This window comes from Pempheris klunzingeri, chromosome 18 (genome assembly GCF_042242105.1).
Source record: "Pempheris klunzingeri isolate RE-2024b chromosome 18, fPemKlu1.hap1, whole genome shotgun sequence".
In the NCBI taxonomy this organism is placed as follows: domain Eukaryota; kingdom Metazoa; phylum Chordata; class Actinopteri; order Acropomatiformes; family Pempheridae; genus Pempheris; species Pempheris klunzingeri.
In genome coordinates this window covers 6642431-6667888 of record NC_092029.1, presented here as the reverse complement: position 1 = coordinate 6667888, position 25458 = coordinate 6642431, and the positions used below count along the sequence as shown (strand labels likewise).

The 25458-nt window shown below is 41.5% G+C and overlaps 2 protein-coding genes across 2 annotated transcripts; both read left to right on the top strand.

The window, feature by feature from the left end:
- The first annotated feature begins 8642 nt into the window (after positions 1 to 8642).
- fermt1 (FERM domain containing kindlin 1) lies at positions 8643 to 17910 on the top strand. Its single transcript, XM_070848936.1, has 16 exons — positions 8643 to 8736; positions 10935 to 11094; positions 11879 to 11976; positions 12358 to 12493; positions 12646 to 12783; positions 13844 to 14027; positions 14117 to 14219; positions 14341 to 14448; positions 15479 to 15610; positions 15811 to 15860; positions 15968 to 16092; positions 16514 to 16620; positions 16753 to 16977; positions 17078 to 17202; positions 17299 to 17440; positions 17530 to 17910. The coding sequence occupies exons 2-16, from the start codon at positions 10944 to 10946 to the stop codon at positions 17701 to 17703; spliced, it is 1998 nt and encodes a 665-aa protein (XP_070705037.1). The 5' UTR covers positions 8643 to 8736; positions 10935 to 10943; the 3' UTR covers positions 17704 to 17910.
- Positions 17911 to 19577: 1667 nt separating this feature from the next.
- Positions 19578 to 25444, top strand: trmt6 (tRNA methyltransferase 6 non-catalytic subunit). Its single transcript, XM_070849734.1, has 12 exons — positions 19578 to 19855; positions 20160 to 20290; positions 20464 to 20573; positions 21182 to 21273; positions 21377 to 21460; positions 21563 to 21687; positions 21814 to 21984; positions 22260 to 22417; positions 22602 to 22687; positions 23383 to 23485; positions 23834 to 23920; positions 24499 to 25444. The coding sequence occupies exons 1-12, from the start codon at positions 19749 to 19751 to the stop codon at positions 24658 to 24660; spliced, it is 1416 nt and encodes a 471-aa protein (XP_070705835.1). The 5' UTR covers positions 19578 to 19748; the 3' UTR covers positions 24661 to 25444.
- The last annotated feature ends 14 nt before the right edge of the window (positions 25445 to 25458 follow it).

Genomic DNA, 25458 nt, shown 5'->3' with positions numbered 1-25458 from the left:
TGTATAAAGTATCCTCTAATTATTTCCTAGCAGAGGCAGGCATAATTGCCATTATTTGAAATGATATTTATTGTGTTGTCAGAACATAACATGTTCTGAGGAAACAGACAAAACATTTCTTAAATGCTGTTTGCTATCTGTGGTTGAAATGGACCATCAAGTCACCACAGCTTCGGGTTCACATGAATGAACTCCATAGAAGATTTGTTCACTTTTAAGGCTGTGTGCAACACTAAGAAGCTATACGACACTAGAAAAATGAGCTATAGCTGTAACTTCTGTGGCAAGGATAAATGCTTCAACATATTTATTAAGGGAGATAAACTTTACTGAAGCAGACTTTTCCTTTTTTTCCCCTTTGGATGGAAAGGAAAACCAGTAGCACTTGGTTTAACCGCGTTTCACTTTGCATAATTGTTCCCAAGGTTGCTGTTTTTTATTTCTAGGCTTTCTGTGCCAATATAATTCAATTTCTGTGGCCAAGCCAAATATTTGCAGCATGGCTTACGCTTCTAAACTGAGCTGTAGTTTGGGCAAAAGAGGTCTGCCTTGCCAGCAGCAGTGCACTGACAAGGCAATAAACAGATTCACTGCTCATCAACAACAACTCTGTTTCTAATCACACTGTCATTCTTATTATTTGCTCTGTTGTGCAATAAATTCTTCAGTGAATGATGAGATAAACACAATATCGTCATTGGTATTGAAATTTTACTACACTTCAATCCACACCTTACATCGCACTGAGTTATGTGCTGGATGGTTTGATGGTAAACCGACTGTTTACTACTTCTTAGGAACAGATGACACAAACTGGAGGGAGTCAGAGTCATTTACAGTTAGTTAAATTCCCTGCTGAGAGGCCCTGCTAAATGCTTCTTCCACAGACCTTGCTGGGAAATATTTGCAATGGTTTCCATCCAGATCTGGGTCACTCGGTTCCACATTCACTGCACAGGTGAGCTGGAGCAGGTTTGTTTGGCATTGGTCATTGGCTGTCCTTTCCTTTCCACAGGGCTGGGAAAGCAGCACCACATACAGCTTGCGACAACAAGAGATGCTTTTGTCCATAGCTTACCACGGCGAAATGACACCGCTAAGCCGCCTGCTGCCAATGTTGTCCAGGTCTCCCAGGACAGTCCCTGGGGGCTATGAGACCTGCTGCAGGCCAGTCCAATAGAGGCAGAAGGAGAGTGAGAGCCCTCAGGAGAATAGGTAACCCTGTCAGCCAGCCGTGCTGCTGCAGCATGCGGATGAAAACAACCTCTTTCACATTGAGTGTGTTTTGGCTTCCAAGGCTGTAATCATGGATGATTAGCCTAAGAACTCAATTCCGAGCGGGAACTATTCCTTATTCCTGTCACACTGTTAGAAATTATATTTACCTACCACTTTTCCCAACTGTCCCTAAACATAAAGGGAGACTTGACTGATCAACGGAAATCAGGCAGGTGTGCAATATTAATTCAAATATTAAAAAGTAAAGTACACCTTATTTCAGAACGTGTCATGTCATGGTAAATACAGGTGATCTAATGACAGGCTTCAGTTTTGTTCAGTAGGGGAAAAGACACTTTTACACTATTGAGATGTTTTTTAACTGCACATTTTAATAAAGATCATCACAAAAGTAAATGAGTGCTTTTATATTCAGGTTTTTATCATTTTCCTGTAAATGACTGTTTTCATTTAAATAACCATTTTGAAATGTTTAGAAAGTCAAATCATATCAAACTTTGAAAACCACTTGTTTTGTAGCTTACAATGCTTGTTTCACAGGCCAACTATCACTGTGAATGCTTTAATTACTCTAACATAATAAGCTAATAAAATATAATGTACAATTTTTTTTTCTTTAAATTTCCCAACTATGTAAACTGAGAACATGTTCCGAAATGCGTACAAAGAGCCCTCACTGGCCTGTTGTTGGTTAATGATTCAAGCAGCTTGACACGTTACGAGCACTGATGTCACCCGTGGCCAGATCATCACCCCACAACAGGTGCAGCCCTCTCTCTTCCCTCTCCTCATACTCATCTTGCTGCAGCTTGTTTTCCTTCTACATGTGGAAAACATCTGCATAGGTGGTCCCTCTCTGTCTTTCTGCCTCCCCCTCTCTCTCCACCCCTCTCATTTACTCCCACCCCTCTATTCTGTCTCTCTTTCTCCTTATGTCTTTCTCTTTTTATGCCGGAAAAAGGGAAGTGCTGATTGTAAATAGGGAGAGGTGTCAGTGCCAGAAGAAACGGGTCGTGTATTTCTGGATCCAAGCTGCGAGGTTTACCGAAGCATATTTTTATCATGAAAAGCCAACATGGAATGGGACAGCCATGCGCAGCTGCTGGTCTAATTTGCTCTAAGCATGTACAAATAGGGCGGCCCACACAGACCATAAAAGTGGAGTGGAGGTTTTGCTCAACGCGGCACTTTTGTCTGACCAGAGGCACAGGGACGCCTTCCAAAGAACAAACAGATCACAAAGGAAAAAAGAAAACACACACAGGCACAACTTGATAGTTTGAAATACAGTAGAATAAGTTAGAGGAGGACGGACTCCTGCTGCTTCAGTGTTATTCCACGAGTAAACACTGTTTCAATCTCTGTTTACTAACAAAAAATCCATGTCATATTCAACCCAAAATGATGTAACATAACCTCATTGTTCATTTTACAGGCATCATGTCTGATGAAAAATACTTTTTGTACTTTGTACTCTTTTAAACATTTCTAACTTCCTATGCTGGTGACACTATTTTCTATTTACGGAGTCAAGGTCAGTGGCTGTCAGAACATATATATATCAAACCCTTATGTATATATTTTTTCAACAAATTCTCAAGGTTGTTTCCCACCTTCAGAGCTGCACCAATGTCCCTCCTGTTTGTTCTCCATACATTTTATTGCGCCATGGAAAGTTTTATTTGCTCTTGAGCAATTTGCTCTGGAAACCCCCTGTAGATCCTATGAGTGCTGTACGTTTGTACAAGTACACATTACATGCCTGCGCATGGATATGCGCGCATGCACACACACACACTTGCATATGTCTGAATGGGGTTCCCCTTTAGACACCGGATAAATAACTAACTTCAAACAGTAAACTAGGTGCTAATGAACTGGATCCTGACAGGGTTTGCTTTCCGCGAGCAGAGACCCACCCTACAATGGATCCATTCACAGGATCTCAGCCATGGAAAGTGTTGGTAAAGTAATCCCGCTAGAGTTTATGCGACCTTTTCTAACTCTCAGTACGTCTTTCTCCCCTCAGGCCTTTAAGGCCCAGCCAAAAACAACACTGACCTGCATCAGCTGATACAGGCAGAGGCTACCCACATTTGCATGTTTCAAAATGGCACCCATTCACAACCGGTTGGCAAATTGATGTGGGGAGGAAAGGAACACAACGCCCCGCTTCCTCTTACGCTGTACCTGTGAGATCAGTCACGGCAACTTCAAGGCCAGCGTCAAGGGTTGTTTCTTCCACGTCGCTCTGTGGCGCAGGACGTGGCTGGATGGCATCTAAACGCTTCCGTGCACATGTGACCAGATCCTGCAAGAAAAGGTGTTATTTTATCTTTAACAGAATGTGGGCAGTGTTCCCACTGTGTCTCTGTATGCTTTGACAAACCTAATAAAAGTCACAGCATTGCATACAGCTTTAGTCAACAGAGGAACAAAAATGTCAGCTGCTGCAAACATTCATGCACACCTGCTGAAACGGACAAAGAAGGCTAGACACAGATTTGAGCCACAGCATTTCCTCACATATTCTGCCAAAGAAAAGGACACTGAACTCATCGGGCTGAATATCTGAAAAAGGCCACCTATCCGTCTTTCTTTCTTTCAAATTTGGACAAGCAGAGTATCTGTCTGAGGTGAATGATCACTATCCATATCCATATGGCTGCGTTGATCTATATCGTTTATGTTTCTGGGCAGCAAAGAGATGAAATACAGCCGGTGACAGGTAAAGCGATACTCTGTAATGGAAGTTGTTTTACAGTAGCCACTTTTCAGAAAGAAGTGCAATATTTAAACATGTGATATCCTGTTCCAAACCACAGTTCAGAACAGTCTCTCCTCTAGATGTGAGGGTCACACTGCGCTGACAACCTGTATTTATGGCTATCTGACCTGACACCATGAAAAGTTTTATTTCTCTCAGATGTTTCCATGCAAGGAGAGGTGAACAGAAAAACGGGATATCAGTCTTGGCTGTGTTGTATGGAAAGTTCAAATGTAATTGGAAATGCATGAACTTTCGACATGTTTTAACTTCTTTTTCACTTTTTTTGTATTTAGAATTTTTATAGCATTGGCCCTGGCTTGGTAACATTTTTATAAGCTTCAATGGAAACATCCACAAGCAAGGACGTAAGATGTCATTTACTGAAGCACCAATGGCTCCACCCATATAAATAAACAATTAATTTTAGAAATAAAAGAGCCTTTATACTAAGCCTTCACTGCTGCGCAAGGATTACACAGTCCACCTGAGGAGAGGTTGGTAATATTTAGAGAAATGAACACACTTTTATCAAAATATAGAGTCTGTATTTTGCCAATCACTCAGCTCAAGTCACAGATCCTTTGTTGACCATCACACTTGGGTTGCTTGACTCTCAACACGACAGAATTTCATATTATACTGACATTTGTGAACAAATAACCTGCCAGAAGCAGGTTGTCCTTTCCTGAGTTTTATTTCTCTATTTGACTGGGAACTGGTATGGAATTGCATGATAGCAGTGGCAGAAGAATAAATCTATTCCCACTAAAGGACTGCAAGAAACAGAACAAAGACATGGTTTTGAGGGATTTGAAGAGTAAAAATGAATCAACACTTTGCAGGCCATAAGGCAGTATAGCCTTTTTTCCCCAGAGCCCTGTGCTGTCAAAAGTCTCTCTTCCAGTGCCGTTTCTCAGGCCTTCTGACCCTCTCAGTCCTAGTCCCACAGGATAAGACCCGAGGTTTTGTTGGGTTGTAGAGGTGAGAGTGTCCAAGGGGATGTAGGGGCTGAGGTGAAGGGGATGTGGAACGCCGAGGTGAGCAGTGGTCGGCGACCTTATGAAAACAACACCTTTGAACAGTGTTTACCTCCAAACCCGTATTAAGTCATGAATGAGGCCTCCACCGGCACGTCAAAGAAGGTGGTGAGGCAAGTTAGTTACTTGCTGCATTCATTACTCCCTCTCGCCTATCCCACCTCCTCACTCCATCCCTAGAAGAACAACCCCCCGCCTCACCTCACCCAAAAAGCATGGGGCTCGGCAGCATGAATGGGGCATTGTGATGCGTCTCCGTCACGGCGGTGAATGTTTTCACTTCCATTTGATCCGTCGGCGAGGCTGCTAATTGGGTAAGCGTGTTCCCAGGTCACCAGGAGGTTTCTCTTTCCATAAATACAGAAAGCCGGCGAAGGCTTCTACAGATGTTGTTTCCCACCCGCTTCCAAGTAGGTTCAGACCTGCTTCAGGCAGTAGATGTAATTTATTGTGTCTGAAACTACAGTCCAAAATTTTTCCTTCTCTCTCTCCTCATCACTCTGAAGACTGCATTTTATCATTCTTCCAGGCACTGTAGTAAAGCAAAGTTGATCTCTGTCCTTTCCTTTAGCTTGGGCTGTGTGTACTATTAGGACCACAGGTGTCACGATGACATGGACATGGTGTTACTTTGTCTGTTCTCCATCCAGGCCTGACAGGTCCAAATGATGTTATTTTCCATGTGTCTGTCCACCAATGACACAGTTTATGAGGCTCAGGGTTTATTTGTTTGTTTTTGTCATGGAATTTACATTTCCTCTCTTAAACAAGGATTAAAGAGAAGCTCATGTGCCAGCACCAAACAGTCAGCTGCAACAGAGCGCTCAGACAGATTCACAAGCATGTTTGCCACACTTAATCTGTAGGGTGTGGTCAAAATGATCAAGTGGTCGAAGAAACTGCCCTTCAACTGGAGTACCCAGGTTTAAGCCCTTGTGTTGGCAAGCATCCGCCACACTTAAGTGTCCTTACCGATTCTAGAGCTGTTCTTCTGCAGCTGACGCTGACATCTGTCTTCACTGGAAGGGACAAATAAAGAGTGGTTTCCCACTTAATCAATAAAGTATGGTGACATCCTATCAAAAAAGGAGACAACGTCTCCTAGGTGGCCTGTGGTAGTTCAGTTTCATAATCACAACCTAGAAAGCCAGGCCAGCTAGTGATATAACACTAACTGAGAGCGACTCAAAAATACGGTCTGTCATTTGTATGACCATGTTCCTTTAAAGAGCATTTTCATATTATGATAACTTGAGTGGAAATTGCCACCTCCTGCTTTCTTCCAGTGAGAATTATATCATGTAATGAAGAGGATCAAGATATTTCTAATTATAATATAGATGTGAATTTGTCCGGTATAGCACCTTCATGATTCAGTGCATTCTGATGAAATACATTTGTAAAGAACTACAGAGTTACAGAAAACAGTCGCCTGTTTCTATGCCAATGACATGAAGCACCTTTCTCTCAAAGCTGGTTCTCAAACTCAGGATCTTTCTCTCCTCCGACTCTGACATGGTCTAATGGCGCCACTATGTGGCAGCAGCAGAACTTCATTATAGTGATATGTTTACAAAAAGTCCAAGGTTTTCCTTTATGGATCAGCTCGTGGATTCAACAGAAAAATATGTCAAATTGTTTATTAAGGTCTCTCTGCATGAATGCAGGCATGCAGAAAGATCTCAAGACAAAAATACCCAGAATTTGTGAAGTTACTGTGACTAGAGAAATGACTATAATTTTCCAGTTACAGTATGACTAACCACTACTGGCTCCTTGACCATTAAATGACAATAAAAATGACTAATCAACGAAGCATTCATTAATTAACAGATTTTTAGACTGTTTGTAAGAAAGGATAGCCACAATGTCATGGATATTTAGAAGAGTAAGAACTTCTTCTCTATCTCTGCGTCTATCTTAAGTTTTTCCCTTTCTCTTTGTGAAATTGAGTATTACCTAATGCACACATGGTGGAGGGGTGCAAAGAAAAATTAAATCATGCAAAAGAAAGCAATTTATGTAATTTAGACATTGGATGCCTGACAAAAGTCTGTGGTTGAAGGGTTGCATTTTAGATAAACTTAGTGGTGGCAGTATACAGAAAAGAAAAGTACTTTCCATCACAATGTGGAGGTTGTCATTCATTCATTCTGTTATCTTTAACGTAACTTCATGTAAATTAAAAGCAAATTTATCTTCAACCTCAATCGGTTCTCAAGCTGCCTAATGACCATTATCTCATTCATGTTATCTATTTAAATACACGAAGCCAGCCGAGGCAAAAAGCTATCTATGATCTTACCAACAGAAACCAGGGGGTGGCAGGCTTCACACGTGTTTGCCTCATGACCATGTGGCTGTAAAGGTCCATGACACATCGTGCACAAACTGCTAAAGAAACACACCTACATATGAAAAACAACGAAATTGGCAATAACTCAGTGTAGCTGGCTGGCTGTCAGTGGAGCCCATCTGTGCAAATGATAAAAATGCTACCCATCAGTTCTACTGATGTGTTATTGTAGTTTCATAAACTGGCAATACGATTATGTAGAAAAGACATAGTCAAGTGATTCATCTTGATTTACTCATTGGGCAGGATGTGGGCATTAAGAAAGGTGGGTTGATTCATCTGAGGTAAACCATTATTCACCAAGCTGTGGGCCTGTATCTTTAAATCCACTTTAACTATTATATTTTCACAGTGCCGCAGTACTGAAACTTTCAGAAAAGATTGTAACTCTGTATTCTGGCATAATGAGCAACCTTGTATTCATGTAGGGCAATTATTTGCTGCATGTTTAATAAGAAATCACAGTCTTTGTACAGGCTATGGGTATTGTTCGCTACTTTAAAAACTAAACTGGATCCTACACTTCTTTCATGTCATTCTTGGTTATTTTTTAAGTTTAGAAAGCCAGTGGGATTTCCAAAAGGCAGAGTAGTGCTCCCTGTGACTGTTAAACTGACTGTCCCTTTAATATGTGTAACTTTTATTGTTAAAATGCTGCGTGTTTTTTTAAATGTGCATTCATAAATAAGTTCAGTCTTCTGTCAGGCCACTAAAAAAGTCACTACCCTGTCCAACTGGCCCAGTGAAAGACTTAACCAGATAAAATGATGCTTCATTATTATCATACTGGGCCTAACTACTGATTGTTGGTGTTGCTTTTAAGGGTGCTAACTTTGACTAAACTCGTTGCTAAATGCAATTTTCTTTTGGCCAATTTGTTTTTGAATTTGAGTTAATTTAAAATGCAGCTTAAGCATGTATGCTAATATATGCTAAATACTAGTTTCAGCTAGTTAATGCCTTCCATGTTAAATTAGCTCAATGCTATGCTGTCATTCAGTCGCCACACTGTAACAGAGGAGCATCAGCTAAGTAGGTTGAGCAACTCATGAGGCTATTAACTTATAGAGCAGCTGACTCTACCTGTCATATGGTCATTTGAATTACTACACAGTTTGGTTGAATTAATCCAGTCCTGACCATTAGAAATCATGTAAATGCCCTCACCTGTACTTACTTAGCCACCTGGTTAACGTTACTAGCCCACTTCCTGTAACGGTCCCACCTTCTACCTGTGTGAACGGGGCGGGTTTTACTCCCAGAGGAGCCTCAGTCCCGCTTCACTCCTCCTCACAAGACATTTCCAGCTCACCGACAGAAAACTTTGAACCAAGGTAAGGTTGGTTTCAGATTCTTGACTTCCACTTAAATATTATCGGTTGTTTGATAAAGTCTGAATAAACTTATGGTGTCCCTGAGGAAGAAAAACTCACATCATATGACTGGGAAATGTGTGATTTGGACTTGTTGCGTGTCTGTGGTTGGCCTACACATAAGGAAGTTCATTTATATGACTTTATTGCACTTTTATTGACTGTTCTCTGTGGATATTAAAACTTAACAGGCAGGTTGTTTATGGCTTAAAAGAAAGGCCTGAAACTTGCTAGTTGTTGCCACAGAGTTCCCTGTCATCGTTTGTGTATTCATTTCAGAGCCTTTGCCTTAGTATGAATGATTTGAACAATAAGAAGAGATAGGTGGTGCTTTGGAACATTGTTATAGTTGTAGCTATGTAGTTGTATTGTATTGTAAAGAAGGGGTTGCTGTATGAGTGTGGATGTCATTTTCCAGTGCTGCATTTCTCTTGTTAATGCAATAATCAGCCTACTCTTTCAGTGCAGTTTTGGTTGTAAATAAACCATTAAAATGCCTAAATGTAACTTAGAAATAGTTCATTAAAATTTAGAATAAAACCTCCTAAATGCAGGTCACATTGGCTACCTTACAGTATGAGATCTCCTTAAAACATTACATATTTTGTATGAGCTTACGTATATTTTATCTTATGTTCTTTTGTTGATTGCGAAAAAAAGTTACATCATTACTCCCATCACCTTTTTGCAGCAGCAAGTGGGATTTTGTTGGTGTCATTTTTATCTCTCTCCAACACATCTCAACAAGCCTTCCCCCAGCAGACACGCAAGCTCAAACTTTTAACTGTACCCTACAGCTGCGTAAGTAGGGAGCAGCACAAAGAAAGTGTGTGTGTGTGTGTGTGTGTGTGTGTGTGTGTGTGTGTGTGTTCATTAAACGTAGCCTCCCGGCAACACGGTTTCACATAGCCTACACTTTCACTGGGCTACCCAGGACAAATGAAATAGGTATTTCTATTATAGCCCCAGTCTATTTTGCATCTCTCTGTTCACCACATTCTCGATGTGAAACGAAGGGAGATTGGTGCAGTGTGTGGAGATTGTTGTTTTGCATCATCTTCCCTGCACCAGATTCGTGTCCCTGCTCGTCACACATTCCACAGCCATACCCGCCCTGCTCCTCCACTGCTCCTCTTCTCTTTCTTACCTACCTGACGCCTTCCATCCATTCACTCTTTCTCATAATTAAAATCCAACAATCCTCTACCATATCTGTGCCGATCTCTGCTCACGGCTCTGCACAGCTGTGTTGTGTCTGCTGTGTTGACTGTGTGCTCTATTTTTTCTGCTGGTACCACCCAATACATCTGCCAGTCTGTGTGTTCGCTGATATCTTATTTATATATGCTTCGGCTGAGAGGAGCACTTCAGGGACTGCAGTATCATTGCAGAGATACTGCAGAAGAAGCAAGGTGAAAAATCTGGTGACCAATTAGAACTGAATCACTGAGAGATCTGTGTTTGTTAAGTTAACTTGGACATTCCCACAGGATGTTGAGAAATCCTCAATCTCCTGACTCATGCTTTCATACCAGATGTTTTCTTATCTTCCAATCAAAGGAAATCAATATATTTTAAGATAAGATAAGATAAACCTTTATTTTCCCCACATTGGGGAAATTTGTAAATTTGCAGCAGCAAAGAACAGCAGTGCAAAGTTAAACAACAGGTGCCTATATAAGTAGAATATAATATAAAATAGAATAAAAAAGCTATGCAGTATATACAAATATAACAAAGAGATTGCACTATAGTAGAATGGATGATGAGTGATGAATTATTGCAGCAGTGAAGGTTTGAGCAAGGTCAAGGCACAAGGTTGTGATCAGCTCGGCCCAGCTGAGGGGGTGGTAGTGAGTGGTACGCCTCCCTGGTGTTGGCATAAAACAGATCCAGCATTTTATTGTCTCTGGTGTGGCAAGTCACATACTGGGTGAATGTGGGCAGGCAGGAGGATGGAGAGGCATGATTAAAGTCTCCAGAAATGAGGAGGAGGGCATCAGGAATTCCCCTAACATGTCACTAATTAGAGATAGCGGTTGGCTTTTCCTTCCAATGTTCCTTGTGGTGGTGTGCCTCTGTGACAGTAACATCTAAACCTAGGAGCATCCTGACAATGCGTTTTTTTTTTATGCACTGTTTCGCCTTTGTCTCTTTAGAACAGGGCCATGATCACAGCCGCAGAGTACGGAGAAACATCATGGGAGTTGTCCGTGCAGGTGGATCAAAAAGATGGAGACGAGTCCATGAAATTTAAGCTGAGGGTGAAGGGAGACTTGCACATTGGAGGCCTCATGCTTAAGCTGGTGGAGAAGATCAGTAAGTGTCTTCAGGTGATATTGCATTTACAGCGTGTAGCATCTCATTTAGGTACCCTTGAGCAAGGTAATAAACCCCCAAATCTCCCCAGGGGTGGGTGCATAGTGACTGACCCTGCGCGATGACCCATTTTAAGCAATTTATATACAACCAGAAAGAAACAGGAAAAAACACACTTCATATATGTCTTTTTCTCTTCTTGTTGCTTGCATTTAAAATATTTTTGGTTTGCTCATCTGGTAAAAGTGTGCATCCTTTCTACTTTGCTTTAAGCACAGTGCTTCAAACCTCCCCCTGCTGCTACAACAGGTCTGTTAGTCAAGCCACACCCTTGTTTGTCCTGCATTTTTCCACACTGCAGTGCCATTGTTTCGCCACAATGCATTGACTTGGTAGCCCGAGGGTTCAAAGTTCAGCCAGGATCTGATCTGATATCTCTTCACAGTTCTGCAACAACACAGAGGAGCTAATATTATATGAGGGCAAGTAAGTGAGCTTGACTTAAAGAGCATGAGACATAATAGATGACTAAGCAGCATGTCATCGACAGACGGATTTCAGCCCAGCACCATAACATGATGTCAGGTAGACTCATAAAACCACACTTTAATCATGCTCAGCCACTTACACAATAGTAGTGCAGGAAGTGTTCGTGTTGGTAGGAGATGTAATGGTTGTTGAAATATTTAGAGCTCAACATAAAGACCCTTTGAACTTGATGTGTGCAGCATTAACATTATAATAAAAATGGTAAGAATGTTTTACTTCATTTGCCTGTTTGCAGAGGCTCCTCAGGACTGGTCAGACCATGCCCTTTGGTGGGAACAGAGGAAATGCTGGCTGCTGAAGACCCACTGGACCTTGGACAAGTATGGAATTCAGGTAATATGTTGATACCAAAGTGATGTTTTTTTTATTTTATTTATGTAATTGTAATCTTTGATAGGCTAGAATTTCACTATTCATTTATAATTTCATTACAAAAGGTTAAAACTAGTTGAATGCCCATGGCTGTCCAGCCTGAACTACTTTTTTGGCAATGTGCAATGTACACATTACGTCTACTAACCGCTATCTAGTTTTTGCTATCCCTTACATACATTGCATGTGTGAATATCACTATGCTCCATACACCCTGAGTGAACACATATTTCACTGATATTAAAAGCAAAAGTGACAGGGGAAGTACACCTAAATCCAGCTACGGTTGCTGAAATCTCTAAATCAGCACAATATGAAAGGAAAGTTTTATTGTCTGCACAGGCTGATGCTGGTCTGCGCTACACACCCCAGCACAAACCCCTGCTGCTGCAGCTCCCCAATATGAAAACCATTAAAATGACCGTCAGCTTCTCCAATGTGGTCTTCAAGGCGGTGGCAGAGATCTGTCGAATACTCAGTGAGTTTCTCTGTCATTTCTAATCGCAGCGTCTCTTTGTCCTCGCTGCTTTTATGATTTAATGCGTCTAGACAGAAACTCCTCAATTGACCCACCCTCCTTCACTATTCTTCCTGATCCCTCACACTCGTCTCCTGTTCGCTCCATCTCAGACATCAGAAGATCAGAGGAACTCTCCCTACTGAAGCCTCCAGATGATCCCTCCAAGAAGAAGAAGAAGAAAGACAAGAACTCAGCTCAGGATGACATCTGGGACATTGATTTACTTAGCGGGGGACCAGGAGGCACAGGTACGGTGACACAGAGGACTGTGCCTTAACAAGGCAAAGAAATTCACAGCACAAAAGCACCTTATCACATCTCTAAAGCAAGCTACAGCATCTCTGAAAAGATTCAAGGTAAAACTCACATAATGAGGAAAAATGGAAAGAAATACAAACGTTTCCTAAGTTTTTCCTGAGGCCGTACCATATTTTTTGCATCCACAATAATTTGAACTTGTTGCAAGCAATATTAATGCTTTATGTTTGGCCTTTACTTTTAACAAGGTAAAAAATAGTTGAATCCATAGTTGAATAGAAAAATATATATTCATATTTATCTTAAAGACACATTACATTTGATGAATGACTTTGTTTCACATGTCTGGGTAGTGATACTAAGGCAGACTGGGGAGCAGTCCACCCTGGGAGGACACAGAGCCAGTGCAGGAAAGAGTTGCACATGAACAGGAAGAACATTTGGATTAAAAAACTTAAATAGATCTTTTTCACTGCAGACAACTGGTCAAACACTGGTCTGCCTGTTGTATTGAAAATCAGCTAGGGCTAAATTTAGGTTTGCCATATGATAGATTCAGATTATTGCCCACCGCTAGAACGGATAGCATCTTTTTTTCTAAGAGTTACTTCTGCTGGAGGAGGAAAAGAGCTGAGAAATAATAGCGCCACTGAGACGTGACAGGCCACAGTTTTCATCAGTGAGATCTGAAAGAATTGTTCAGTATGCTGCCATGATCTTCAGGGTTTTCCTAACACACACTCTCTCACTCTCACACCGACAATCCAGATTTCACTTCAACCTGAAAATCACTCTAATTAAAACCTTTGATGTCTGCCACCTTTAATGTCGACTTAGCTGTTACCTTTACAGCTTTTTTTTTTGAGAGTTAAACTTTTATTCAAACTATTGATTCTTTTCTTTTGGTTTTACACGTTTTTTCGAGCTTCACGCCCCTTAAACTATCTGTCAATGACCTCAACTTCATGTGCAGTTCCCCATTTAAACACACTGCTGCTGTGAAGTTAAAACCCGATTTCAATCACTTGTCTCCTATTCTCCTTAAACAAGGCCCCATGTACAGTAAGACCATGACAGCCACCTACGACCCAGAGAACGGGATGCCGGTGTCAGCCACGAGCCTTTGGTTTGGAGAAAACCCTCTAGCCGACAGCCAGCCAAACCTGCCGCCCGCTGAACTGGCCAAGATGTACCAGCCGCTGTCGCTAGTGGACAAAGCAATCAACAATGCAGGGTACAGGAAAATACAGACAAATACTTTTGAACTGACACCTTTGTGCGATTTCACCGATTGATCTGATTAGCTGTTGCTATGATTGACAGGTGGCTGGACTCGTCTCGTTCTCTTATGGAGCAAGACATTCAACATGAAGATAAGCTATTGCTGCGCTTCAAGTACAATGTCTTCTTTGACCTCAACCCTAAAGTAAGAGACCCTAAAAAATGACAAAATATTCTTTCACCCCCTGAAAGAACATCAGGGTGGACTTGGCTTGAGAGTTTGGATTAAATTTGAGTGTATGTGCGACCATGTTTTTGTGTTTTAGTATGATGCCGTCAGAATAACTCAGCTGTATGAACAAGGTCGGTGGTCCATCCTGCTGGAGGAGATAGACTGCACTGAGGAGGAAATGTTGATGTTTGCTTCATTACAGGTGAATATTATACCAAAACAGTTACGAAATAAGGTTCTGTGTGTCTAACAGTGTGCAAAGCCAACTTCAAAAGGACACCTATCACTCATGATCTGATTGGCTATGTTGTACGTAACAAAATAGTATTCAAATTTGAAGTAATTTAAATTCCTGCTTTAGGCAATGTGAGGTTTGTAGCACCACTGTTTGATTACGTCGCATATAATAAGAATAAGCTAACTGCTAAGCTACTGTATCACCCAATCACAACTCTGCAAGTTAAACATAAATTTAGCTGGTTATCACCGGAGAAGTGCTAAAATCTGGATTAAACATTGAAATGGAAGCTATATCTTCAGCACTTGCATGTATTTTTTATTTTAAAACTAAACTAGCTCATGGCATTCATGGAAAATGATCAAGTTTCTGAAATGAGATTGGCTTGCTATCATAAACTGCAGCTCTCCGAAGGGCACAGTAATGTGGACTAAATTAGTTTTAAATACAGTTTATGTGCGTCTCGGAGCTGAGAATATTATCCATCTGGGAGAGCGGGTATGGTGTCTAAATCCATGCGAGGACGTGTCAGGACATGAGGAAAACCCCCCTGGAGACGGAGGAGAGGCAGAAGCAGAGAAAGAGAAGCTATAGGAAGAGAGGTTGGGGAGAGCTACAGCTCCGCGGCGGGCAATTTTTCTCTGAAGAACTAATGATTGCAATCTTTAGCTGTGACATTCTCAGTGTCTAAATTTTATCCCATCTCTGATGTGCTCAGCTGTTGTTGTGCAACTGTTGGGACGGTGATTCAGAAGTCACAGTGATTCAAAGGGAGATCAACGTTGCACTCACCTACACATTGGTGCAATGGCTGGCACACTAAGCCTCCCTCTGACTCATGCCAGCCTTGCATAACCTCTTAAGTCATGTCGGAGAACTTCATAATGACTTGTTCTTGTTACTTGTAAAAGTAAATATTTGATCATTGCTATTAGGAAAGTCAGTGTAAGGTTGTCTACTTACAGAGTTAAGAGTTTCTGTTTTTTTTTTTCAGTATCACATTTGTAAACTGACCATGTCAAGCGAACCGCTGGACCACTCCAACGAACCAGAAATAGATGAAGTAGAGGCTGCCCTCTCCAACTTGGAGGTGACACTCGAAGGTGGACTCACAGACAGAATTCTGGTAAACATTTTTTTTTTTTTTTTACACAGTACCACACTGGAGTGGATATTAACTGTAATTTTAAGGTTTTCGGGTCTGTTACAGTAGAACAGCTGTTTGTAAGCAGGACTGATAGGTAGGCCTTTGATGATTGCACGTCTAAACATGGTGATGTCAGGAGAAGACGCAGGATAATTGACAGTTGTTTGTCCCGTCCCCAGGAAGACATTACAGACATTCCAGAGCTGGCAGACTCCCTCCGACTGTTTAGGTAAACCCACCTTCATTCAGCCTGTGGCTTTTTACTCTGACAAGGCCATATACTGTATTGCAGGTAAATGCAATGACTTGTGTTTCTTTTGTTCCGACTTAAATTAGGCCCAAAAGACTAACGCTGCGGCCGTATAAAGAGTTCTGGTTTGTATTCAAAGACACCACCATCTCCTATTATAAGAGCAAGGAGACCTCCTCTGGAGAGCCCATAGAGCAGTTTCATCTCCGAGGTCAGTGAAAAAGAATCATGTTAAAAACCTTCTTAATATCTTCTGCACTGTTGAGGATTAATATTCATCCATTTAAGCATTCCCATGATGTGTGATTATGGCTTTGAGCATCCCAGAGAGCATGAGCAATTATAAAATGTAGGACCAAGATATTCACATTATTTAATGATGAAGACAATGTGCATAAGGAGCATATGTATAAATGTACAATAATAGATCATAGCTTAAACTCCTTTTTTTCCTGCTGCTTGTCATGGGAAAACAATTAAATATCAACTGTCATAATCCAAATTAAAATTCAGTGGTACTCGCCTTCAAGCAACCACTGTTTTATTCTGTGATAGTATTAGCACCTCTGTTGCATCTTACTGCTTTCTTCTGTAGTTAAATTCAACGCTATCTCCTCCTCTTCATTTGACAGGTTGCGAGGTCGTCCCCGATGTCAACGTGACAGACAAGAAGTTCGGCATCAAGCTCCTCCTCCCAGTTGCTGACGGGATGAACGAGGTGTACATCCGATGTGACAATGTAAGGCTCACCTCTTCATTCCCATGCTTACGACCATTTTCCTTCAATGACCAGCAACTCTGCCTCTTTTTAAAATCCCTGTCAATCGCTCATATGTAAATGTGAAGGCTGATATTGTAACTGTTACTGCAGGAAACACAATACGCGAAGTGGAAAGCTGCATGCATCCTGGCCTCCAAGGGCAAAACAATGGCCTACAGCTCCTACAAGTCAGAAGTGAGGAACATCCAGTCGTTTCTGCAAATGAAGAGCCTGGCGCCCCCTCCTGGGCAGGCAGCTCCTGACCTCGACGCTATGGAGATGAACGCTGAATGTTTTGTTTCCCCACGCTACAGCAAGAAGCACAAGACCAAACAGGTCTGATTAAGGGTTACATACAATACACATGAGTTTACCATCAGCATTATGTCACTGTTATGATAAATGTATTAAATCTGCCTCTGGTGATTGTTTCAAGCTAACTGCACGCATCCTGGAGGCCCATCAGAACATAGCAAGACTTTCCCTAATGGAAGCCAAGATGCGGTTTATCCAGGCCTGGCAGTCGCTTCCAGAGTTTGGTATCAACTACTACATTGTCAGGTACAGTGTATATATTTAGGTATGTGACATATTTTAATATCTAAGCGTCATTTCTGAATGATATTTTGAGGGATTATCCCTTTATTTGTGATTCAGATTCAAAGGCAGTAAGAAGGATGAGATTCTGGGGATCTCATACAACCGTATGATTCGCATCGACATGTCCTCTGGTCTGCCTGTCACCACATGGAGGTTTGCCAACATGAAGCAGTGGAACGTTAACTGGGAGATAAGACAGGTGAGGGATCATCGTGCCGCACACTGTGACTTCACCTGCCCACAGGCAGTGTTACTTCAGAGGCATGAATCCTTTTTATGTGATTCCAGGTGACCATAGAGTTCGACCAGAATGTGTCAATAGCCTTCTGCTGTTTGAGCTGCGACTGCAAGGTGGTTCATGAGTTCATTGGCGGTTACATCTTCCTCTCCACGCGATCGAAAGACCAGAATGAAACGCTAGACGAAGACCTGTTCCATAAACTTACAGGAGGCCAAGAATGAGCAAAGATACAAGCCTGTGTTTCTTATACTGCATCTGTTGTTCAGGTACATAGGTTACAATGTGAAAGTAGAGTTCATCTGCTGTAGCAGTGGACATCCCGAATACGAAAGAAATCACTGCCAAAGAAAATGGAATACTGTATCACAGACAGAGACATTTAATTTTGATGTATCCTGCACTAGAAAAATTATGATGTTGATGTAAATATGTTGTCAAGATTTGTCACTCTCTCAAAACTTGGATTATTTTGACAATTGTAAGAATAAAGTAGTTTTTTTTTTTGGTGAAGAGATCCCCTTGTTTCAAACAGGAAATTTTCATTAAAAGGGTGTGTTTTTATACTTCACAACTTGTTTCAGATTTGTTCATTTGCTGAAACACAAACTTGACTTTATTTTTACACTACTGCTACAGAGTATTTATGCTGAAGGTTAAATTCATCATAGACTCTAATGACCACTGTTGCTTACTGTGCTGAAATGTAACTTATATTCTGTGCTTAAAAAAAACAGAATTTATGGTGGATATCTGTACACGTGCATTTTCTCTGTTAATGTGGCAAGGAAATCCAGCCATCCATCATCTATACCGCTTATCCTTCAGGGTCCCAGCTGACTTCGGCCGAGAGGTGGGGTACACCCTGGACTGGTCACCAGTCAATCACAGGGTGACCAATTAACCTAACCTGCATGTCTTTGGACTGTGGGAGGAAAAAACTCCAGATCTTTCTATTTAGAGTTTGCATGGGGTGAGCATGCAACAAGCACAGGGAACATGCAAACTCCACACAGAAAGATCTGGATTCAAACCTGGAACCTGAACCTTATTTAATAGTTGTATGTAATGCATATACAGCCAAATCCTCACTGCTAACTGCGGCTGCACATTCTAAGAAGTTCTGAAGATGTCTTAAACTCATGGACCTCATCAACAATGTGATTTACAACCTGCTTTCAGAAACATTGAAAGCATCAGAAAATACTCAGAGACACTCATTGTCCTGAGAAACCTATTTCAGATCAGCTGCATTTCACTTGACTTCTGCTCCACATGGGAGCACACAACCAATTGAAATATTCTTAAATTCTGAGTAAAAACTGCTCTCCACTGAGTGGCAGTCTAGAAGCTTAATGTAACTTTAATAAAACTTGCATGAAAATTACGATGACTTAATGTCTTATTGTGGTAGAAAATTACTTGAGACTTGCACGTGACTTAAGTCTCCGCCAGGTTGCATTCTTATATTTTAATTCAACCAAATCATGATATCCCTTGTGCAGTGTAGGCTGCTCTCTCTTGCTCTTTCAGCTGCCTCACGTCTACACTGCTGTACACTAGTGGTGGGCAGGTGGAGTTGGCACACAGTTTAAAAGCAGTTATAAAACACCAGACTGTGGCCCCATGGTGGGAAATTAAATGCAATGGTCTCACAACTGCTATGTTTTCATCCTGTAAACTGTTTAATGTGTTGAAGTGCAATCCAGCAGTATCAGCTATTTAACAGCATTCAGGAAAATATACTGCAACCTAAAAGTAAATAATCTCAACTTGATAATCAAATCAATATGATTTAACACTATCTGGGCAGAATAAATGCACACCATCTTTATTGATATTAATAGTAAATGCTTTGTAGGTTTTTTAATTAGGAAAGTTCAACTCCCCGTTTTTAGCGCCCCCTCCCTCTCGTAGATATATCTAACCATAAATCCGAGTTCATCGATTATTCTGAAATCTACATTTTAACCCAGTCATCGCACTTCGCTCCTATTGGCTAACAAGCTCAGCGTTGCAAATCCAGCCAATCACAGAGGACGATGGTGAAGCAGGGAACTGGCTTCAATCTGCAATCGTCCAGTCGCCCTGAGAGGCTAGGGAAATGCAAGCTAACACGTGGGGATAGTAAATTGTCGTGTTTTGCTTTCACTTCAGGGTCATTTAGTGCCTTTTTTTAGCCGTGCCTTGTCAGCAGTGACTCCGTATAACTCTCTGAAGGTGACCTACAGCTCTCAACTGACCGGAGAGCCGGGTAATCTGCCTCATTATGGCGGATAACAGAGACGATGATAGCGAGTACACAATTCAAGAGGGGGACTACGTTGTGTTGAAACGAGGAGATATTTTCAAAGCCGTGCAAATTCAATCGAAGAAGTAAGTAAAACAAAACCACCACGTTAGCCAAGTTTGTGCCCGTCGTTCCTTATAATTACATGAGAGGCACAAACCGCTGCTAGCTAAACCAAAACCGACAACTCATCACTTGTAGATAATTACCTGTAATTTGAAATCTATAGCTATTTTCACATCAACAAGTCTCCGGGCACTTGATGTTACACAATGTACAAATACGAATGAGGCCAGCAGGAGATATCACAGCACCTGTAACAACTTGTAACGCCGCCCTGAGGGCTATAAAGATGCCTTTTCATACTTTGTCTGTGTTGTGTACTCACAGGAAGGTGATTTTTGAGAAGCAGTGGTTCTTCCTGGATAAAGCTGTGGGACACTTGTACAGCACTGCTTTTGAGATCGTGTCTGGAGGGATCCTGCAGCCAAAGAAGCCCAAGGACGCAGAGAGCTCCACCGGTGTGTAACCTGCTGTTCATCACCAGTCACGCATGACTACTGGCACTCTTTATGCCTCCAGTGGCATTTTAATGCGCGATGAATGATGACATGTATGGACATGTGTGAGAATACTGGCAGCTTGTCACTCTTTCATTTTCACCCTTAGTAATCTCTAAATGATGTCTTCACAGATGCAAAAGAGGCCGGCAGAGACAACAGGAACATTGTAGACGATGGAAAATCACAGAAACTGACCAGAGATGACATTGAGACGTTGAAAGAGCAAGGTCTGAAGGGTCAGGTACATCAGTAATCTTGCATTACAGACATTTTTTGTTGATTTCCTTTGACTGGATGATGATGAAGAACTTGAGTTATGCTTTAAGAGGTGAACTCTTTGTGTTGCATATTTCAGGAGGAGACAGAATATTCTTTAAGACCGAGTTGTAAAATGACTAATCTTGAAATGAAATGTATGTTTCTTTATTGTAATGACCCTGAAAACCATAGTTTAAATTGAGTCAATTCATATACGCGGTCCTGGTGCCATTACTACACACTAGTGCACCAAAGGTGTTGTAACCTGCAGCTGAAAATAGTCCCCAACAAATGCACCCTTTAGTACTCTTTGCAAACAACTACAAAAATGACCTTTTCCAAAATGAAGCTGAATATTTGTGACCCATTGGTAAAGATTTACATCTTAAGGATCTTAAGGAACCAGTGGGCTTGAGGCTTGAGTGCCACAGGCAGAGTAGGGAAGAGGGAAATTATTGAGAGATGGGCCAACATATTGCTGTTTTTTGTCTTGTCGTGGGAACCTTATCTTTTAAATTGGTAGATAAAATGTTGACGTGTAACCAAGGCGAGACTAGAGACAGTGTGTGTGTGTGTGTGTGTGTTCCACAGGAAATCATTCAGCAGCTTATAGAGAACAGCTCAACATTCAAAGATAAGACTGAATATGCCCAGGATAAGTACATCAAGAAGAAAAAGAGGAAGTGAGTCACTTCTGATGATACAACCACAATTTGTTTCAGACTTAAATTAATACATTGTGTTGTAATTAGGGTTATCAGTTGTTCCCATCCTGTGCTCTCCTAGGTATGAAAACACTGTGACGATTCTAAAACCATCCTGTCGCATCCTGGCTATGATGTACCATGGCCGGGAACCAGGGAAGATCTGGTGAGTCAGCACATGGATTAACGGTGCGTGAGAAACTTGTCTTTTTATAGAGCAGAAAGAGATGAATGTGTGTGTTGTTTTTTTTTTGTGTGTGTGATGCAGCCACCTGCGGTATGATACACTTGCCCAGATGTTGACTCTGGGAAACATTCACGCTGGCAGTAAAGTTCTGGTGTTTGAGACTTGTGCTGGCCTCGTGCTGGGAGCCGTCATGGAAAGAATGGGCGGTATGTGAACTTTTCTATGGCGTTTTTATGTTTAACCAAATTATTGTCTCTACAAAGAATGTATTTTCTGTCTTTACTTTGTCTGGCCTTTGTATAATTACCTTCTCTTTTTTTCCCCTCATCCAGGCTATGGCTCTGTGATCCAAATGTACCCAGGAGGTGAGCCCGTTCGGGCGGGCGTGGAGAGCTTTGGCTTCCCTGCACATTTTCACGATATGCTGCATGACTTTCCCATCTGCCATGTCAATGCTCTGCTGGCAGGCACTCTGGACACCACTGCCAAAGATCCCAGTGCTGGTAGAGCCTACATTTTTATAAATAAATCTCCCCAAGATGTTTATAGCCTTGTTGTTTTTAGATCAAACAGAGAAGCTACAAGCTAGTGCTGAAATGCCGAAGAAAACGTTTGTATGTGTTTCCTATGACGGTCACTTTATCATTGTTTTATACCTTTTTTGAAAACTACAAATAGACTTAGAATCTAGAAAATAAAACAATGTATCTATTCAGAAACACAAAAATGAAAATCTGTGACATCTCTCTGACAAAGATTATCTCCTCCAACATTACAGCTTCAAAGCAGGCCAGCGTGGCTGCAGAGGAGGAGCAAAAGCAGCCTGAGGCTGAACAGCAGGGCAATCCACAGGAACAGAGCATGGAGACAAACAGTGGCGCTGACGGTAGCCATGACCGGGAGAAAGAAGAGAAGGAGAAACGCAAAGAAGCCAAAGTATGCCCACTGATCACTAATCCCACTTAGGACATCCTTCATTTTTGTGTTGCTGTCACGCCTTTATGTTTTTGAGTAACAGAAACCAGCCTGTATGTTGAAAAAAGACATCAAAAATGGATCTGATTGAAAATGGAAAATCAATTTCCTGACTTCATGTTGTTTTTTTTTTTGTTTTTTTTAGGCTCAGGAAAAAAAGGTGAAGCAGGAGGAGAAACGGAAGAAGCTGGCTGCTGCTGCTTCCCTGCTGGAAGGCAGGAATGCTGACGGGTTGGTGCCAGATTTAATTTCTCTTTCTTTGCACAACTGTGCTCTTTTCAGCATCCCCCTCTTCCTCTTCCACCTCTGCGTGATCAGTCCTGGATAGCACCATGTTGTAAACAACAGTTGTTAAAATGGATCCCCAGAGATGAACAGCTGATGAATGATTTAAGTATCGTTAAGTATGTCCATAAAATCACGATAAATCCTTTGCCTTCCTCTGAGCTCGCACACAATGGTTCTCACAGGGTGCCCTTACAAGGTGAACAAAGTGATTGCTTTGCAGTTTCCTGTCATATGAAATGAAGAACTTGCTTTATAGCTTTTTTTTGTAATTGATGGATGAAGTGCTGTGAGGGTGACATCTGAGCGAGAAATATAAGTATTGATCTGGTTAACCTATTGACTTTCCTCTCAGTCTTCTCCACATCATAGCAGCTAGATCATACACAGCACCTCAGAGCACAATTTTCCAGTCTCTCCTAAATCAACCTCTTTTTTTACTGACTCTCATCCGGCTACATAAAGTGTGAAATGCGTGTCTACAAGTGGCGCTAAATCCATAAGCCCTCCGGTCGTAACTCACACGCAGCACTGATAAGCTACCTACCTACCTACGCATTTCCAATAACAAAGTGTGCGGTTTACAGTATACGTCATACTGGACAGGTTTGCTTGATCATCTCTTTGTTTCCCACGTGCAGGTTGGTAATAGCCAGTCGCTTTCACCCGTGTCCAGTCCTTATGGGCCTGATCAAATTCCTCTCCCCCTCCAGACCTTTTGTAGTCTACTCCCAACACAAAGAGGTAAGATCACGATGTCTTGTGGTGTTTCCGTGAACCACAACAACACTGTTGATGTCTCCCACTGAATAAGGATTATTAGTTATCTGAGAAAGCTGGCTCATTAGCTGCCACAGCACAAAGGTTTTTATTGCTTAGAGTTCCAGTGGGGAAACGTCCTTATTGCATTACTGCAGCGGACATCCATGTCACTGCCAAGGAGTTACAATGCCTATCACGTCCCAGCACTCATTACTTCTGTTGTGCTTATGCTGCTAAAAAGATCACTGTGTGTGAGTGTGTGTGTGTGTGTGTGTTTCAACCCATTGACTCTGCAGGCCTCCTCTTAATGCTACCTTTTCATCTCTGCAGCCTCTTATCGAATGCTACACAAAACTCAAGGAACATGGCGGCACGGTCAACCTCAGACTCACAGACACCTGGCTCAGACATTACCAGGTAAAATTTCAATCGAAATTACAATCTGTCATGAGCGTTGGTGTTCAGGTGTGTCAGGGGGCTGTTTTCAGCAAAAAAACACACTGTACACTACCCATTCAGCAGCAACTAGCTGGTGAAAAGTGAAGCATTTAGCAGCTGAAGAGCCGCATATTGTTTAGGAGTTGGAGAGTAAAACAGAGCTAAAAGTGAGGTGAATATAAGTTTGGCACAAACATGGTTCCGTAGTAATGCTAATGTGACAAGACAAGTTTTTGCCAATATGTGTGCCATGTAAGTTTTATAAGGTGATAACTTGTGGAGAAGCTGGAGCCAGCAAATTTAATGTCATTTTTACATGCCTTGAACCATTAAATCAATTATCAAGAATAATTTTCTGTCAATCCCCTAATAGCCCTAAGTAATTCTTATTTATGTTTTCATATTTTGTGCTTCCTTCAGAGCTGTATATATGTATATAATACAGCAACTGGCTGAAAATGTGTTTGCATACTCCCCTCAGGACCAAAGTGTTATTTCCAGCAGCCCTTGCTATAGAATGAATGCCTCCTGACTGTATTTCTGCATCGTGTCACTAGGTGTTGCCTAACAGGACACATCCCTTGCTACTGATGAGCGGGGGCGGGGGCTACCTCCTCTCAGGAACAACGGTTGCCATGGACCGCTCCAAACCTGCAGGCTCCCAGCGAGCTGAGGAACCAGCTCCAAAGAGGCTGAAACTCACAGACACTGAAGGATAAGCAAATACAGAAGCATCAGATCTTTTGAGGGCACATTTCCAATGGCACGCAGGGATTTTCCTACAGCCGTGACTTCTCTTTCCGCTGAACTGATTTGACACATCTGGAATCAGGGAGACAGAGTGTCTGGTTTGCATTCATCAGAACACTTCCTCCTGTCTTGTGTATTCAGATCAGTGCAAATGAAGGCGTAACGCCGAGGAGTAAACTCAGTTTAGGCTGTATGAGCTCAGTGTATGTGTGTCTTATGCCTCGAGACCAGGTTTTTGTTCCACTTAACGCTCTCCAGCTTCTAGGTTATAACTTTTTTTTATTTTGTTAGCCCTGCAGAAAGTGCCATTTGTTAAATGATCCAGTTGCTAATGCAGCTTCACTGTGGGTTTGATCTGTATCTGCACAGAATTAAAAAGCACTATAAGAGAGCCTGGTGTGTGAACACACTTTTTTCATTTTATCGAGAAATAATTTGAGAGAGATGTTTGGTCCCAGAATAACTCCTTTTATTGAGTGCAGACTGAACAAACTCTTCAGAACACAATTATTTTAATAATTTGTCTGATATGTTGTTTCTCTTACTATATATATATCTATATATATATAAACATCAAAACCATTCCCATGCTAATAATTTGATAATGTTAAAATATCACAAATACAATGATAAACAAGTTGTTAAAATGTTCTTGGCAAGGCTCCAGGGTGTTTCTCTTCTTTTTTTTTTTTGTCTTTTTCAACACTGTAAGCACACTAAATTGGCAGACACACAGTCAGACAGCAGCTTTTATCCACTGATAGTGA

Coding starts and splice junctions, on each gene's coding strand:
- fermt1 (XM_070848936.1), top strand. CDS start 10,944: ATGATCACAGCCGCAGAGTACGGAGAAACATCATGGGAGTTGTCCGTG. Junction 14,449..15,478: donor TGATGTTTGCTTCATTACAG/GTGAATATTATA, acceptor TTTTTTTTTCAG/TATCACATTTGTAAACTGAC. Junction 15,861..15,967: donor GACTCCCTCCGACTGTTTAG/GTAAACCCACCT, acceptor GACTTAAATTAG/GCCCAAAAGACTAACGCTGC.
- trmt6 (XM_070849734.1), top strand. CDS start 19,749: ATGGCGGATAACAGAGACGATGATAGCGAGTACACAATTCAAGAGGGG. Junction 20,291..20,463: donor GGACGCAGAGAGCTCCACCG/GTGTGTAACCTG, acceptor ATGTCTTCACAG/ATGCAAAAGAGGCCGGCAGA. Junction 20,574..21,181: donor AGCAAGGTCTGAAGGGTCAG/GTACATCAGTAA, acceptor TGTGTTCCACAG/GAAATCATTCAGCAGCTTAT.